This window comes from Humulus lupulus, chromosome 7, assembly GCF_963169125.1.
Source record: "Humulus lupulus chromosome 7, drHumLupu1.1, whole genome shotgun sequence".
NCBI lineage: Eukaryota > Viridiplantae > Streptophyta > Magnoliopsida > Rosales > Cannabaceae > Humulus > Humulus lupulus.
In genome coordinates, this window is record NC_084799.1 from 26960310 (window position 1) to 26977341 (window position 17032).

The window sequence follows — 17032 nt, forward strand, 5'->3', positions numbered from 1 at the left end:
AAATGCTAGTGCAAAATATAAAATTCTTCTTTAATAATGCTAAATCTAACACATTGCATGAATGGAAAATGATCAATTCAAGTAAATAAAATATAAATTTAGGTTTAATATATTTGTTTCATTCTCCTATCAAATTATATGACACACATTCATATTTTTTTTAATAATCATAATATTTTAAAAATATAAATATATGGTTTTTGTTACTTGTCAACTATTTATCCTAGAAAAAAAAGTATGAAATAGAGTTTCTTTTGACCCACCTCAATCCTTATGTTTGTAATGTAAAAGGTTAAACGTTAACGTTTATGTTGTTTGCCCTATGACCTGTATGTAAGTCACATTTTTTCTTTATTTCTTTCACATCTGTCAACTTTTTTCTCAAAGAAAAAGAAAACTCATTAATCAACAACCATCATCTGTTACAGAAGAACATAAGAAACGCAGGTTTAATTCCGCCCAAACATACTATTCTACAAAACTAAAAACAAAAATAGCAAAAACGTGGGCCACTTTATTCATCGAATACAGGATAAAGCAACAAGAACCACCACCAATAACATTCAATAAACTAAGAATATCATAAATAATCGGACCCAAAAAGTGACGTGAACACCAATCAGAGATCCAAGAAATCATCAATAGCATTCGATAAACTAAGAGTATCATAAATATAAAAAAATTGATGCTACTCTTTCATTGTTTTCCCAAAATGTCTCTTACTTATATTTTTAGCCTATCTTTTCAACTTCTCTCTTCTACCTCTCTCGTTTGGTTCTCTCTTTCTTTCTTTTGAAGAAAAAATTCATGGGTAAGATAAGTATAAGAGAACTCAATGTAATCGCAAGTAAATATCACTGAAATCACAAGTAAATAATCGCATGAATTTTGAGATTTTATTTTTTGCTATATTTTTTCAAATATGAAATTCTGAAATCTGCAGAAAATCGACTTTGTTCGATAATTGCTCAATGGGGCCTTCAAAATCAAGATTATCAAGAAAAAAATCGACTTTATCGATTGTCTCGATACTGCTCGATGATGTTCGATGCGATTCTTGCAAGATGCATAATTTTTCACTCGAGTGTTTATTTGGGATGATTTTTTTTTGTATTTTTCGAGACCTACACGTTTGAGATGTGTATATACACATTTGGAAAGATTAAATCTTGAAAAAAATACCAGAATTCAAAACAATACCCCAATTTTGGTCTTGCTGTAAATCTTTACAATTCCTAAATATGGATATAAATATTTCAAATGTGTAGATCTCAAAAAAATGTCCAAAATAAAAAAAATCACCTCAAATAGACACTTGAGTGAAAAATTACGTATCTTCCAAGAATTGCATCGAGCACTATCGAGTAGTATCGAGCAACTATCGAGCAAGGCATCGAGAGCTATCGAGCTTCATCGATTTTGCTATCAAAAATCATGTTTTTTCATACCCAACTCGATGCTCCTCGATAGTGCTCGATGGCCATAAAAATCAAGATTTTTATGAAAAAATTGACTTTGCTTGATGAAACTCGATGGTTGCTTGATGCGATTCTTGCAAGAGGAATAATTTTTCACTCGAGTGTGCGTTTGAGGTGATTTTTTTTTTAATTTGGGTTTTTTTTTCGAGAACTACACGTTTGAAATGTGTATATATAGATTTAAGAAGTTTAAAACTTGAAAACATACCAAAACATGTCTAAAACGTAAGGTATGTTTTGCATTCTTGTATTTTTTTTTTTTCAAGTTTTACACTTTCCAAATGTGTATATACACATATAAAACGTGTAGATCTCGAAAAAAAAATACCTAAATTCAAAACAAAAATCACCCCAAATGGGCACCTAAGTAAAAAATAACGCCTCTTGTAAGAATCACATCGAGCAAAGACAATTTTTTGATGAAAATCTTGATTTTGAAGGCCCTATCGAGCACCATCGAGCAAAATCAATTTTCTGCAAAGTTCATAGTTTCATATATGAAAAAAAATTCACAAAAAATCCCAAAAATCATGTCCAAATCTATTCAAAACCTCAAATAGACACTCGATTGAAAAATTACGCATCTTCCAAGAGTTGCACCGAGCAGTATCAAGCACCATCGAGCTTCATCGACTTTGCTATCAAAAATCATGTTTTTCATGCCCAACTCTATGCTCCTTGATAGTGCTCGATGAGTCTTAAAAATCAAGATTTTTATGATAAAATTGACTTTGCTTGATGAAACTCGATGGTTGCTTGATGTGATTATTGCAAGAGGCATAATTTTTTATTCGAATGTCCATTTGGGATGATTTTTTTTTAATTTTGGTATTTTTTTCAAGATCTACACGTTTGAAATATGTACATAAAGATTTGAGAAGTTTAAAACTTGAAAACATACCAAACCATGTCTAAAACGTAAGGTATTTTTGCATTCTTGTATTTTTTTTCAAGTTTTACACTTTCCAAATGTGTATATATACATTTCAAACGTGTGGATCTAAAAAAAACACCTAAATTCAAAACGAAAATCACCCCAAATGACAACCTGAGTGAAAAATAACACCTCTTGTAAGAATCACATCGAGCAATCAACGAGCAAATGGAGGACGAAAGAGATAAAAATGAGGGAAAACTAAGAAAAAAAATTGGGTGGTGATGATGTTGGTTTGTGTCTCTTTCAAAAGAAAGCGAGAGTGAATTAAGAGAGGGAAGATAGAAGAAGAGGGAGGCTAAAAAAATGGGAGGGATATTTTTAAAAACAAGGCAAAGAATAGCATCATTTTTAATGATAGTAGTGACTAGCATTAGTAATTTTATTTTTCACTAACAAAAATTTCATTTTATAAAATGACCCTAACATTGACCATTTTCTTATTGAGCTAAATGTTCATGCATTAGACCATCTCCAATGTAAGATATAAATTTTGTGTCAAACTTGGTACAAAAAATAAGTCAATTCTATATTTGGGTCAATATTTATAATTATGCTCCAATGTACAAGATGCAAATTAACTAAAAAAGTCAACAGTTCATTTAACACATTTACTAATCTGTAATCGTAATTGGAATAAATTAATGGAGAAATGAATGAGAATAAAATGTAGAAGAATCAGAATTACTACTTGTATTATATTGTTTATTTAAACTGATTGGAAAGGGAATCAGAATCGTTTTATCATGTTTACATAATTGGGAAACGGAATCGGAACGTTGAATTGACTAATTTATCATTTTTTTTATATTAAAAAATATAATGTAGGAGTTGGTGAGATGGACTTATTAAGGACATTTTTTCCTTTTATTTTTACTTTTAAAAAATTAAGTAAATAAATAAAAAAAGTCATTGAGGGCAATGAGATCCCCTTGGTGTTTGGGAGAGAAGTATTCCCATTGTTTTATTTTACCTCACTTATTTCTCTCAATTCCTTAGTTTAGTAAACACATGAATGAAAGTCATTACCACCACACATATCATTGACATTGTCATTAAGTAAACATGGTATTAATATTTATTGATAATATTCAAAAGGTAATTTTTTTTTTCATTTCTTATTGTAAAAAAAGTAGTAATTAATTATTAATTAATGAATTAGTGGTAATATGTTAAATAAAAAAATAATGTTTATTGTTGTGTTAAATTTGAGACATATTATATATGGTGTAAAATTGGTTATAGGAATAATACTAACCTGCACTAATCTAAAGCCGAATAAACAATCCTAAAAAAATTTAAAGAATAAAATTTGGGAACTTAAATCGAAGTAGTGTCTATGAAGTTTGTCAGGGCTTATGTAAACTTGCTTGTTTGGGTTTGAAGCTGTACAACTGGCGTCTGTGTTGAATCTCTGTTCTTTGACTAAAAAAACATATAAAGTATTTGAGGTTGTAATATTTTAGAATCTAGTAGATACTAAATAATAATTTCTTTGTAGACATCAGAAACTAAAATAGATATCTAAACCTAGCTAGAATAAAAGAACAATACTAATAAGTAATATTAAGGACAAAAATGATATTCCAAGCAGTAATAATAATAAACAAAGTAGAAAAGCTTGGAAAACTATAATAATAGAGAAATTTACATTTTTTTTGTGTTTTTTATTATATTTTTAAGGTGCTAGTATGTGTTTAGTAGATGTTGGCTATATGTATGTGGGATAAATTTTTTGGAGACACTATTTTTGTAATAAAAAAATTATATTTTGTAATTAAAAGAAATGGTAAAAAAAGTTATGAAAACATAGAAAATAATCATTTTTGAAAAATTCTCATTAATAAATTGAACGAGGCCCAAGAGGTCATCGAAGCCCCTTTGAAAAAAGCCCACGAAATACTTAACGCAGTTTATCTATTTATTCAACTGTTTTTGTCCAGGAACTATCCGTAAAACAAATATGGAAAGAAATGCGTTTTTCACAACTGCACTGTCGATAGAGATATTCGTTGTGGTTATCAGTAAATTAATTTCAGTAAAATCAATCCAATGATAAGACTCGTGTCCCTACCTGTTATAAGCAATGAGTAAATATCAGCTTTTGTAAAATCTTGTAAATATTATGAAAACAATAAACCAAAAAGATTAATCTTTCAGAACTTACAACGTGAGAGCTACAAAATTAATTAGTGGAAAATGGGTTTTGGTAAATAAAGTATAGAGAAGTTTAGCTTGATTGGCTCTTAGTATAATCACAAATTTCCATTAGTTTAACCCAAAGAACATCAATAATTACTCATTCCCTGTTACATTTCCATATTCTCCACACAAACATTTGTTTTTTTCTGTCTCTAATATATATTTTTATTTTTTATTTTTATCAACTTCAAAATCAATAACAATTCATTGAATGTTACATTGACAGACATTTAATTCTAATGACAACTTTGAAAAGTCTACAAAAAAAATTAAAAATAAAAATTAATGAGGATGATGATGGCTACTTTTATTGAGTAGTGTGACTTTCTTACACTATCGGCCATTCGGATTATAAAGAGTTTGATTATTTATTGGATTGTATCATTTTAGCAGGCTTTTGTTCGTACACCATTTTATATTAGTTAATATCAAATGTGGAAATTACATTAAATATAGTATTTTTTTTATAAGTTTGATAGTTATAATATTTTGGATTTTGTGCATTTTTATGATTTTTCTGTTTTTTTATATTTTTATGATTTTTTTTTCTTCACAAACTATTTTTTTTTTATGAAAATCGGTTACTACTACATTAATTTTTAAAATGAGTAATTCGATACTAGTAAATAATTACTACTATTAAAATATCTTTTTTAAAATTAATTTTATAGTGATAACTTGTAACCTCCATATCATTAACAAACTAAAAAAATAATAGTGATAACCCGTTGTTACCACTATAAAAAGGAAAAAAAATTATTTTAATAGTAGTAACTGAAGTAATTGGTTCTGGTTACATCAATTTTTAAAATAACTAATTCCACACTAATACAAAAAAATATAGGAAAATAAAAATAATATTACCAAAATATGAGAATAAAAAACCTATAAAATTATTGTAAAAATAAAAAAAAAGTCATATTTTGGTGACTTTATTTTTTTGTCCATATTTGTAGAAACTAAGTTTAAATTTACCATAATTTTTGTAATTTTCTCATATTAAATTAAGATCATCTATTTAACAAATTAATATTAAAAACATATTTGATAAAATTTATTTTTAATATTACTAATAGACCTCTACTTTAATGACATAATATATATTATCTTATAAAATCAAATCAAATTTTGATATTTAATTTTTAAAAGTTACTATTCAAATTTTGTTGACTGAATTTTCCTCAACTAATAGAATTTTAATTTGGGAGTTTTTTTTTGTGTAAACTTCACAAGGAGTATTAAAGTTAGCATGTAAATAAAGACTTAGGAAAATAAATATGGCAATAAATGAAAAAGACAAAGATTTATAGTGGTTCGACTATTAACAAGACATTCGTCAACTATAGTCATTATTTTGAGACTATATTTGTTTAAATCAGCAAGAACAATTACACCTAGTAAAATTTATGTTCTTGAGGTAGTTGAGGATTTGAATACACTAGGTAATTGTTCTAGGTAGTATAAATAGTTTCTAATTGTTTCATCATTGACAATGTAGTATTTGTAATGGAAAAGACGAGAAGAGTTAACGGTGGAAAGTTGTTTCCTGATCCAATAAATTTAAATAGTTGTAGAGAAGTCTCTAATCCCTGTGTCTACCAAATGATTAAAGTTCGTTTATGTTATTAACTTGCGCTAGAGAAGTGTGAGAAAGTGGACGATCCCGATGTGGGCAACCCTGAGTGAGTGTCCCTCTCAACTCTCTCATCTTGGCAATGTCCCCGTTTGGCAAGTGTCTCAACTTGGCAATGGCCCATTCTGGTGAAGTAATGGTTCCGAGTGAGGGTGTCTATGACTTGGCGAGGGTCACTGAACACGAAAGTGGCGAGGAGCATTCTTACTCAAAGTGGGCGAAGTACTCCACTACATATTTTTTGACACATCCTTGAATTTGTCACCATGCTAAAAATCGATATAACAAATTTAAAAATAATATAAAATACATAAGTAAAAAATATTTTATTTTCTTCTTAATTTTTTAAACATTTTTAAAAGTTTATCAACTTTTTAGAAAATCAATTATTTTTTATTGTTTGTTTATTATTATTATTTCAATTATTATACCGAAGAAAAAATATATTAATGTGTTAAAATTTAAGATTTTTAATTAATTAAAATTATTAGAACTTATTTTTTAAAATATATTATGAAGTTAAAATAGAGATATTTTTGGTAATATTTAAAATAAATTTGATTGAAATTGTGTTTAATGTTAGTCCTTGTTAAGTATATGGTAGTATTTTAATATTAATTAAAGTACTAAAATAGAGGAAAATAAACGGATAATGAAGTAAACTCAAGATATAATCTTATTTGAATTTAAATAGTAAGACAACCAATTAACAATTTTGGTTGAGATTCTATATCAAATGTTTATAATGTGTCGCCATGATATGATATTCTTGATATTAAATATTTGGGAAGGTTTCCTAGATACTTTTGCTTGGTTTAACTTTTTTTCTATACCACCCACAGTACATATTTTTGACCTAGTTTATATATTAATTTTTTATGTTTTACTTATAATGTGTAATAATAATGGCCAAATACTTTATATTACACCCTATATATTGCAAGTCAAGTGATGTTTAACCTCGGTGAATACCAATCAAGGTCACAAACATAACTTATGGGCACTAGCACAGGATGAAGCCATAATTTATAGTTTGGGGGACTATTTTTTTTTTCTTTAATATATATATTTTTTAAAATTTGGAGAACTTTTTATGAACATTTTCTTAAATTTGAAAATTTTTGTATTAAAAATATTAATATAAATATAAAATGAGTACCACATAATTAATTTACGCTACATTCTTCCATATATCAAGATACGTTTCTTCTTATTCGCAAGCCTCAATACTACAAAGTCGAATATAAATGATTGGACATTTTTAACATACCAAAGACTCCAATCTAAAGTACTACAAACACAAACACAAATCAATATCACATATTGTGACATTACGATTGAGCCATCACAAAAATAGAGTCACTATTTTTATTGGACAGTATCACTGATTATGGATGATTATGCAGTTATCACATACTTGAACAGTGTACTACATGTCCTTTTTTAGTATATATAATAAAAAATAACAAGGGTCACATAAAAAGTTTATCACATAGCTTTTTTCCCCTGAAAAAAAGCTAAAGCAATAGATATTGAGAACTCTGCACATATATATATATATCGATGCATAAAATTTCAAATATTTGATAATAAAAAAAAAGTAAAATAAACTTTTTTGGTGTATATATTCAGATAAAGCGAGAGTATGTACATTCTTTTTTTAACCATATTCTATCCCAAGGTTTTAATTCGCTCTTCCATTATTATGATTATCATTATTATTTATAATATATAGAAAGAAAGCACGAGGCAAATGGTTTCAGTTTTGCTTAAATTTAAGGAAACTCGAAGCAATTTTTTCATATTTAGCAGGCTACCCTTTTCTTCTCTCTCTCTTCTCTTTCTCCTTCTCTTTCTCTCTCTGAAATCTATAATGTTTGTCTAGTAAGAGAGAACTCTTCGCCAAATAACTAATGCCTATGTTTCTCACTTCTCTTGCTACATTGTCCAAGGCGCATATGTAGCTTGGATTTTCCATCACTTGCCCTTGTAGCTTCTATATTCATCTATCTATCTATATCTATATCTATACACTCACATATATAATATTTTCCCTATTATTATTAATATTGTTTGTTTCTTTTGCATGTTTCAGATACCCAACAACACAAAGCCATTCTTTTTCTTCATATATATATATAAACACAGTGCAAGCTAACATTTTTGCCTCTTCTCATTCGCGAACTCTTTTGCATGTTTTGAGTCACTGCTTCTTTCATGATCTTTATGTGTTTGTGGGATGAAATACATATATGTATTTTTTTCTCTCTGTCTTTTTTATTAAATGGGTATTGGTTTTTTTCTGTGAATTATAGTGAAGTTTGTTTGACTTTGGTCGTTTGAAGCTGCTGGTTCTTCTGGGTTTTGATTTAATTGGGTCGTTTCACCCTGATGGCTCCTGTTAGAGGGTCTAAAAAGAGGAAGAAGACAGAAAAGAAGCCTGAGGAAAATGCTTATGGTTCTGGGTCATCCGAGAAGGATGGTCCTCTTGATTGGTGGGATGAATTGTTGAGGAGAATTAATGGTATATTTTCTTACATACTTTTCTGTGTTTTATTTTATTTTTGCTTCTTATTATTTCTCTGCTATATGTTTGGTTTTGTTTATCTCATGTTTGATGCTTGATATTACTGTTGTTGAACTGTCATATTCTGATAGGTTTGTTGGTTATTTTCTGTATTTGATGAAATTCTAGTTGATGGGTTGGATTCAGTTTTGTCTAAATCAATTAACTTTATGCTTTATTTTCTCATTCAAGCCAATAGTTGGTATTATCAACAAATGTATCTGGTTATATACAAGAAGAATCCCTAATCCTTCTCTTGATGTTATCCTCTTCACCTCAAAGTTTGTTTTTCTTTGCCTTATTGACTGTCGAGAATGATAGTACTAAGATTTTATAAGATGATAACGAGATTTTTTGGAGATTTGAAGATCAAATGATTTTTCTTGATTGTTGTACTGTGCATTTGGCTTTACTATTTGAGAAAAAATGTTTTTGGTTTCATCATTCAGCAAATGTAGAGTTGCTGTTGGGTGTTTTAGATTGTTAATGGATAGTTATATGCAGATATATTCTGCTTAATCTCTTGTTCGTGGAATAGAAAAGATTCAAACCAATGGTGATCCAAATTTATAGTTAAGTCAGGTTGCTGCATTTAAATTTAATCTTCAATAAGTTTGAGGAACCAACAAAGTTGGGATTCATATGTAGGGTTTCAGGTGTTCTATTTACAGATTTGCTGATAAGTATTACTCTGAGCCTTAGGACAAGTAGTGGATTTAGTCCTTTTCTACTGAAAGGTGGAACTTTTAAAAGAGGCTTAGTTTAGGTGATTGGAGACCTCAAATTAGGAAACTAATTTGTGCAGTATGATAAAGCTTTTGCTTTATGCATACACCATAGAGCTTTCACTACCTAATGTCAGTCTGTAAAGCATTATATTCGATGTTTGGCTATAGCTTGGTTATGATCACGACAAATTTATGAAATTACTCTAGTTAGTTGCAAATATCTGATCTTTCTTCAAAGTTTGGATTTTTCTTTTCTTGTTATTTTATTGGTTGCTGAGTAGTATAAATGCACAATGCATAAAGAATGTGTCTACCGAGTATCAAATTATAGGATTAAGAGCAAGAGAAAGGCAAGGATATTTGGTTTAGCAAGCACATTTGGTTAATAGCTTCGCTAGTTGTTTTGAGGAAATAGAAGTACTTATGTAAGAAATTACTCTCTGAGTACTCAACACATTTTTGTCCTAGAAAGGATTTATAAAGTATTTTCTAACATATCTGGGTGATATTAGCTCAAATTTATTAGGTAAATTAGCAAATGTATACTTATCTATCATTATATCCTTTTCATTGGTATGAAAATGAAATTTCTTATAGAATATGTTTGAGAAATTGATTTCACATGCCAAAAATTATTTCAATTGAATATTTGTTATTGTTTTTCTTTCCCCTAGTATGTCTGTGCCACCATGTGGATTTGTCAGGAAAAGGCAAACAGAATCAGGATTTCCTCATGGTTTTGAAAAATCTTTGCAACAAGAAAGATATTACAATTCTTTCATTCCTTTTTTTCTTTTATCTTTCAAATTGCTGAACATCTTCTATTTTCTTCGATGCATAGAATCATGTGTATGCAAATAAATAAACTGAATAATAGTTTCAAAAATTACTAAAGTTAAATGATTATGACTGCTTGGTGAATTATCTGGCTACTTATAAACCTTGATATGTAAATACACTTTAAATGGTAGGAAAATGGTGGGGGGGGAACAACTTCTACTTAGGCCACACTAAAAGCAAAGAAATCAAATCAATATTATGCAAACTTTCTTTCACAGAGCTTTTTATAGTTTAAATTACTTATTGAAATGGTAAATTATTTTAATTTTGTGCAATCTGTTTATCACTTAAACAGGTTACTAATATTTTTTGGAAAAGACTCTTAAGTGTAAGATTAGAGTTTAGAGCTTTTAAAGCATGTGCGGTTGATGCTTTATCAATTATGTAATTTATAAACCAAGAGCATAAATATTTCCGGCCCAGTTTCACTTGAATACTTGCTCAAACTGTGGAATGTACTTTTACATACCTTTTATTTTCTTTTATACTTTATAAATGTCAGGAATATATTGAAAATCTTAGTTAAAAGTTCGTAGAGAACTTTCTTTAGTGCCCAAATATTTTCTTAACAAGCGAGGTAGGTGGTGGAGATTTTTAATAAGCACAGCACATAGCAAAACTAAACTCGCTTACAAGTGAAAAGTTTTACTTTCTAGCAAAGTGGCTTACAATCAGTTCGCTATTCTGAAGTTGTTGCCTTGAGTAAGAATGATTTCAGTTTATTATGTCAAAGTGCTGGAAAATTCAGTCACAGTTAAACAACTTACATCGGTACTAATGGTTTGGGATGGAATCAGATGGTGGCGAAGACTAAAGAATCCACATTCAGTATCTTAAGAGTTGGGAAAAGGAACTTATTAGGAAAGTAAGAAAAGAAAACTCTCTGAGAACTAAATAAAAAAGTAGAGTTCATTTTAGCTTAGAGATAGTTACCTTTCTGCTTTTCAGTATATATGAAATTTTATTTATATGCACGGTTTTTTGGTTCTTCCTCATTGGCCAATTACCAGCATTTACCCAAAATCGGAGATCTGCCAGACTACATACATGTGTAGCCATGCTTATGATCTTTCAGAAAGAAAAAAAAAACTAGATTACTCTCTGCAAAAATAAACTATAAGTTTGGTTAATCTGAAGTGATCAACTAAAAGTGCATTTCTTCATCTTTCGTAAATGGTTTCTCTACAGAAATTGATACTTTAGCTGTTAGGAGATGTGAGAACATATATTTTACATTTTTGTGGTCCAACAATTATATTGTGCACTACTAAGCAATATGCACACTTTATGTCATTCTTGTACATATTTTGAGTTTTAGTGTGTATTGTCAATAATGAGTTGTGAATGAATCATGCATTAAACATGATTAGGCTAGCCTGATGTTTGCATACACATTGGCATTAGCTCTTGTGTTTGTTATAACTCTCCTATCGAATGGCTTGCATTGTAGATTCATACATGAACGAATACATATATTAGAGTAAAAGTTTTAAGCTTTGATACCTCAACGTGACAGTACTTGGAGCAACTTCTCACATAGCTATTGGCACCAAATGAACATACTATAGCCATGGAAAATAAAAAAAAACTTTTTTGTCCTCTCCTCATGGCAGGTCTACAGTCTCCGTCAAAAGGTCTAGACAAGTTTGAATCTGTTTTCAAGATTTCTCGGAAAACTTTTGACTACATATGTTCACTTGTAAAGGAAGATATGATGGCTAAGTCAGCTCATTTTGTGTTTGCAAATGGAAAATCTTTGTCTTTATGTGATCAAGTTGCTGTAGCACTAAGAAGGCTGAGCTCTGGTGACTCACTTGTGACGATTGGCGATTTGTTTGGGGTGAACCACTCAACTGTCTCTCAAGTGACATGGCGATTTGTGGAATCTATGGAAGAAAGGGGACTTCACCACCTACAATGGCCTTCCTCTGAAGCAGAAATGACAGAAATCAAGTCCAAATTTGAGAAAATAAGGGGCTTCCCTAACTGCTGCGGTGTCATTGATACTACTCACATCACAATGTGTTTGCCTGCTTCAGACCCCGCAGGTAATGTGTGGCTTGACCATGAAAAGAATCACAGCATGATATTGCAGACAGTTGTGGATGCCGACATGAAATTTCGGGACATAGTCACTGGATGGCCTGGAAAAATGAAGGATTGGTTAGTGTTTCAGAACTCAAATTTTTACAAACTTAGTGATAAAGGAGAGAGGCTGAATGGAAAGAAGGTGGAGATTTCGAAAGGATTAGAAATAAGGGAGTACATAATTGGTGATTCAGGATTTCCTTTGCTGCCCTATCTTGTAATCCCCTATGAAGGAAAAGACCTTCCGGAATCAAAAATTGAGTTCAACAAGCGTCATTCCGCAACTCGAGTGGTTGCTCAACGAGCATTGGCGAGACTCAAGGACACATGGAGGATCATTCATGGAGTCATGTGGAGACCTGACAAACACAGACTGCCAAGAATCATTCTGGTTTGCTGCTTGCTTCATAACATTGCCATTGATATGGAAGATGAGGTGCATGATGAGCTGTCTTTGTCTCCCAACCATGACTCGGGTTATCATCAAGAAATATGCGGAACCACTGATGTGGATGGCGTGAACCTGAGAGACAAGCTAGCCCTCTACTTGTCTGCAAGGTTACCACCCTGATTGTTTTTAATTTGTGATTTGCTCAAAATAGTTCTCTTTTAAAAGATTGCTGCATTTTAATCTATAATTTACTTTTTTGAGACAGGATCAGCTATTGAAAATCTTGAGATGAAGTTATATTACAATCTGTTATTCATTAGAACTAACTTGTAAGTTGTTAGGCAGACATTGCAAGTTTGAGTAGATCTTTGAGACCAAAATTATGGCTGAGACGAACTGGTGATAGTTTAAGGTACTGTTTTAGTCATTGAAGAAGTTTCAAAGTAGCTTGAGGACTTGTATAGCTTAGCTCCCTATGTGACGTTTGTTGATGTCCCAATGTACTTAAATCAAGGCCTATGTGCATGCAACAAAAACCATAACTCGCAGTCTGACACACCACCATTAACACCTATTTGAATACCAGTTTTGACATCTTTAATTCTGTTTTGAGCATTTACACGCTGATGCTAGAAATATATGCATAAAAAACTAATTGATGAAGTTTGGTAGAAAAGAGAAAAAATCAATGAATGGAAACTTTCACTATGTCACTTAGGGCATGTTTGTTGCACAGGACTAAGGGAAAGGAGTGAACTGTTGTGTCCACTTCTATGTTTAGTTGATTTTTGGGGACTAGACCATTTTGTACTCTTCTCAAAATAGTATAAATCTAAGGACTATTTTAACTCACCTAAAATAGTGAGTTTGAGGGTTTTTTTTCAACAAAATTTATATATGAATTTAAAAATATATATACACCTAATATATTAAAATATTATTTAACATTATTTTTTACTATTTAAATACTTTTTAATAAAAAAATTTATAATTGTATTAAAAAAAATATTTTAGTCTTCGTTTAGTTATTTAGATAATCCAATTAGTTTTGCTTATCAAACGAGTCATTAGAAAAAGAAAAAAAACCAATAAAGAAAAAAAATAGTTTTATCAGTTCTTAAACTATATCCCTTGTCATGACTAATGATTTGGTCAATTAATAAAAATTAAAATTTTCCGCATAAAAACCATTATATATTCAAAAAAGAGGTTAGCACACGCATAATTTTTTCTAATTTGAAAATAATAAAATAAATTTAAGTCCCATTCGGTAATATTCTTTATTTTTTTGTTTTTTTAAATATAAAAATAAAAATATTTTTCTGTTTTTTTTTATTTTTATAAAAGAATAATTAGTATTTTTATCTCTCGAACTTATAACACTATCAATACGTCCTCCTTCAAATATACGACATGTTAAAATTTCTGCTTAACTTTTCCATTTAGAGAACCATAATCCTTCTATTAGCTTTTGTTTCATTTTTTCTTTTGATATATTATTGCCACACCAATTCCGTGGGTAGAAAATTTATATTTTTGCTCTCTAAACTTTGATTATTACAAAATTGTACCCTTTTTATTGAAAAAGATAATTTAAAATAAAAAAAATCTATTTTTATTAATTATTATAAAAATATTTCAAATATTAATTGAAATCTTAAAAAATTAAATAAAAATCATTTAAACTAATAAAATCTTTAAAATGCATTCTAGATTTAAAAAAACCAACTATCTAACAAATATGAATGAAATAAAAAATCAAATATCAAATTAAAATTCACCTTAGATATTAAAAAATCAAATATGAATGAAATAAAAAAATTAAATATAAATAAAATCTTAATTAATTCAATAGACCCATATTAGAAACCTATTTATTTTTGTTATAAAATAAAAAGAAAAGATTCTTTCATGCTTGGTTTGGAGTTTGTTGACGCGGTTCTTCGCCAACAGGTAATTAAGAAAATAAGAGAATGAGATTAGTGCTAAGTAATGAACCGAAACAGATGAATGATCTTAAAATGAACTGACGATACGAATACTATTTTAGGTGGTTCAAATGTTAAAATCATTCTACTCCACCAGTCACTGTTTACACAATTGAATCTAACCCCTTGCAACTCCCAGGGTCTCCATATTTATAGCAGAGGACACCTGGGAGGTTGGCAAGGGGGGTCATCCCGTGACCTCCTTATCCATCATGTCACTTCTGTGACATTCATGATTAATTCCTAAAACCTGACAAATGAAGTGTGGTCTAATCAATAGGTAAGGGGGATAATGGGCCGCACAGCCCGACCTAGTCGTGGGTGCCTGAACACGCATGTTTATGCTGCTTGTCCGAGAATTCAGGGATATATCAGACACGTGATGTTTGGTATATGCACGCTTACATTGCGTGGTTGACTTTATAAAGGGTCACAGCTTCCAACTCAGGCTCATGCCTCGAGCTGGGTGCCTTCTTAACCCGCGGTCTTCATACCTCCGATTCGGCTCCTTGGTAATCTTAATAAACTTTTGGCTACCTCGAGCTAAAGAGGTAGGACCTGATAGCAGCAGCTCCCGCCACGTGGCTGATATAATTATGTCATATCTCAGCTCGCTAATAGCTCGTGGAAAATTAGGGCGTACAGAGTTGCACGGCTCCAATCGTTTTATTTTCTTATAATTTTCTTTTCTTTTTAATGTTAATTTTTTAATTTTCTTTTAATTTTAATTTTTGAATTTTTTTTTTTAAATTGATTAGGTTTGAATTAATTTTTAAATAATTAATACAAAAAGTAGATTTAAAAATAATTAATTAATTTTTCTAATAAAAAAAGGCACGATTTGGTAATGGTCAAAATTTGGGGGACAAAAATACTAATTTATCAGAATTTACAATGTCACATCAGCGTTTAAACGACAAAATGGAATAGAACCTAACTGAAGATCTAAGGGTCTGATTGGTTCGCGATTAGAAAACTGTATTTTTTAAAAGTAAGATTCTAAAATGAAAATCTGAATTTAGTGACTAAAATCATATTTCTGAAAATGTGATTGGTTCAATGTCAGTAAACTGTTTTTGAGTTTTAAAAAAATGAATCTGTGATTGGTATTAAATTTAAAAATATAACAGAAACTAAATACGTGATTGGAACAGCTGAATCTGAATATTATTTTAATTTTATATACATAGGTTGTATAATATTAAATTTTGATTTATCAATAGATTTAATTAAGTAAAATTTAATTATATTGATAAATTAAAATTTAATAATAATTATTGATTAAATTCATAACAATATTGCATTGTCATCTATAAAAATACTAGCACAGCTTATTTTTGAATTGGGCATCCTAAATGTCATAAAATGTTTCATAAACACCTTATTACTAGTGGGAACATACTCAAGTCATAAAAATTGGCAAAAAAAAAATAAAAATACAAGCAATGATACAGAGGATAAGAGTAGAGAGAATAAACAAACCGTGATTTTGATTTTAAGTTTTTGGAGAAAAAAATAACAAAACAGAAAAAACGCGAAATTGTTGTTTTCTAAATTACAACACAAAATTAGAATTCTGATTAGGATATAGTTTTCAAAAACAATCTACCAATTAAATATTTTGGTAGGTCCCACAAATTTTGAGTTTTCAAAATCATAAAATAATTTTCAAATCAACTACCAATCACACCCTAAGTTTTTGTAAATAATATATTTCAAGGGAGTTTCAATGTGGTAGTATCATAAGCTCAAGAGGCAAAAATATTAATTATTCTTTATAAAATAATAATAATAATAATAAAACCTATTTGGTAACTAGTTTTGTATTTTGTGTTTAAAATCTGAAAAAAACACATTCACTTGCATCTCTTTCACAATACCACCATGAATTTCGACAAACTCTCATAGCGACCATGGCAATGTCTTTCGATGACCATAGCAATAACCAGTAGCAACTAAGAAATGTCCAGGCACACTAAAGAAACTCATTTCTTGAGGATGTAAGAGACATTGTGCTGGAGGGAGTGGGATTGATTTTGAGATCGGTATCTTCGTCGGAAACCATGACAACGACGACAGAAAGCCTCACAAGCTCTCTTCAAAAGTCACAAGCAGAGGAGAAAATGTCGATCAAATGAGGTAGAGAAAAAACAAGGGAAAATTACACACATCACCGCATGTGGC

At 29.8% G+C, this 17032-nt stretch overlaps 1 protein-coding gene across 1 annotated transcript; it reads left to right on the forward strand.

Moving 5' to 3' along the window:
• Positions 1-7997: 7997 nt before the first annotated feature.
• LOC133791020 (protein ALP1-like) lies at positions 7998-13323 on the forward strand. Its single transcript, XM_062228900.1, has 3 exons — positions 7998-8771; positions 11995-13027; positions 13126-13323. Exons 1-3 carry the CDS (start codon positions 8639-8641, stop codon positions 13136-13138), a joined length of 1179 nt encoding a protein of 392 aa, XP_062084884.1. The 5' UTR covers positions 7998-8638; the 3' UTR covers positions 13139-13323.
• The last annotated feature ends 3709 nt before the right edge of the window (positions 13324-17032 follow it).

Excerpts from the sequence above, each read along its gene's own strand:
- LOC133791020 (XM_062228900.1), top strand. The coding sequence starts at position 8,639 with ATGGCTCCTGTTAGAGGGTCTAAAAAGAGGAAGAAGACAGAAAAGAAG. Across the intron at positions 8,772-11,994 it reads ATTGTTGAGGAGAATTAATG|GTCTACAGTCTCCGTCAAAA; the intron begins GTATATTTTCTT and ends TCCTCATGGCAG.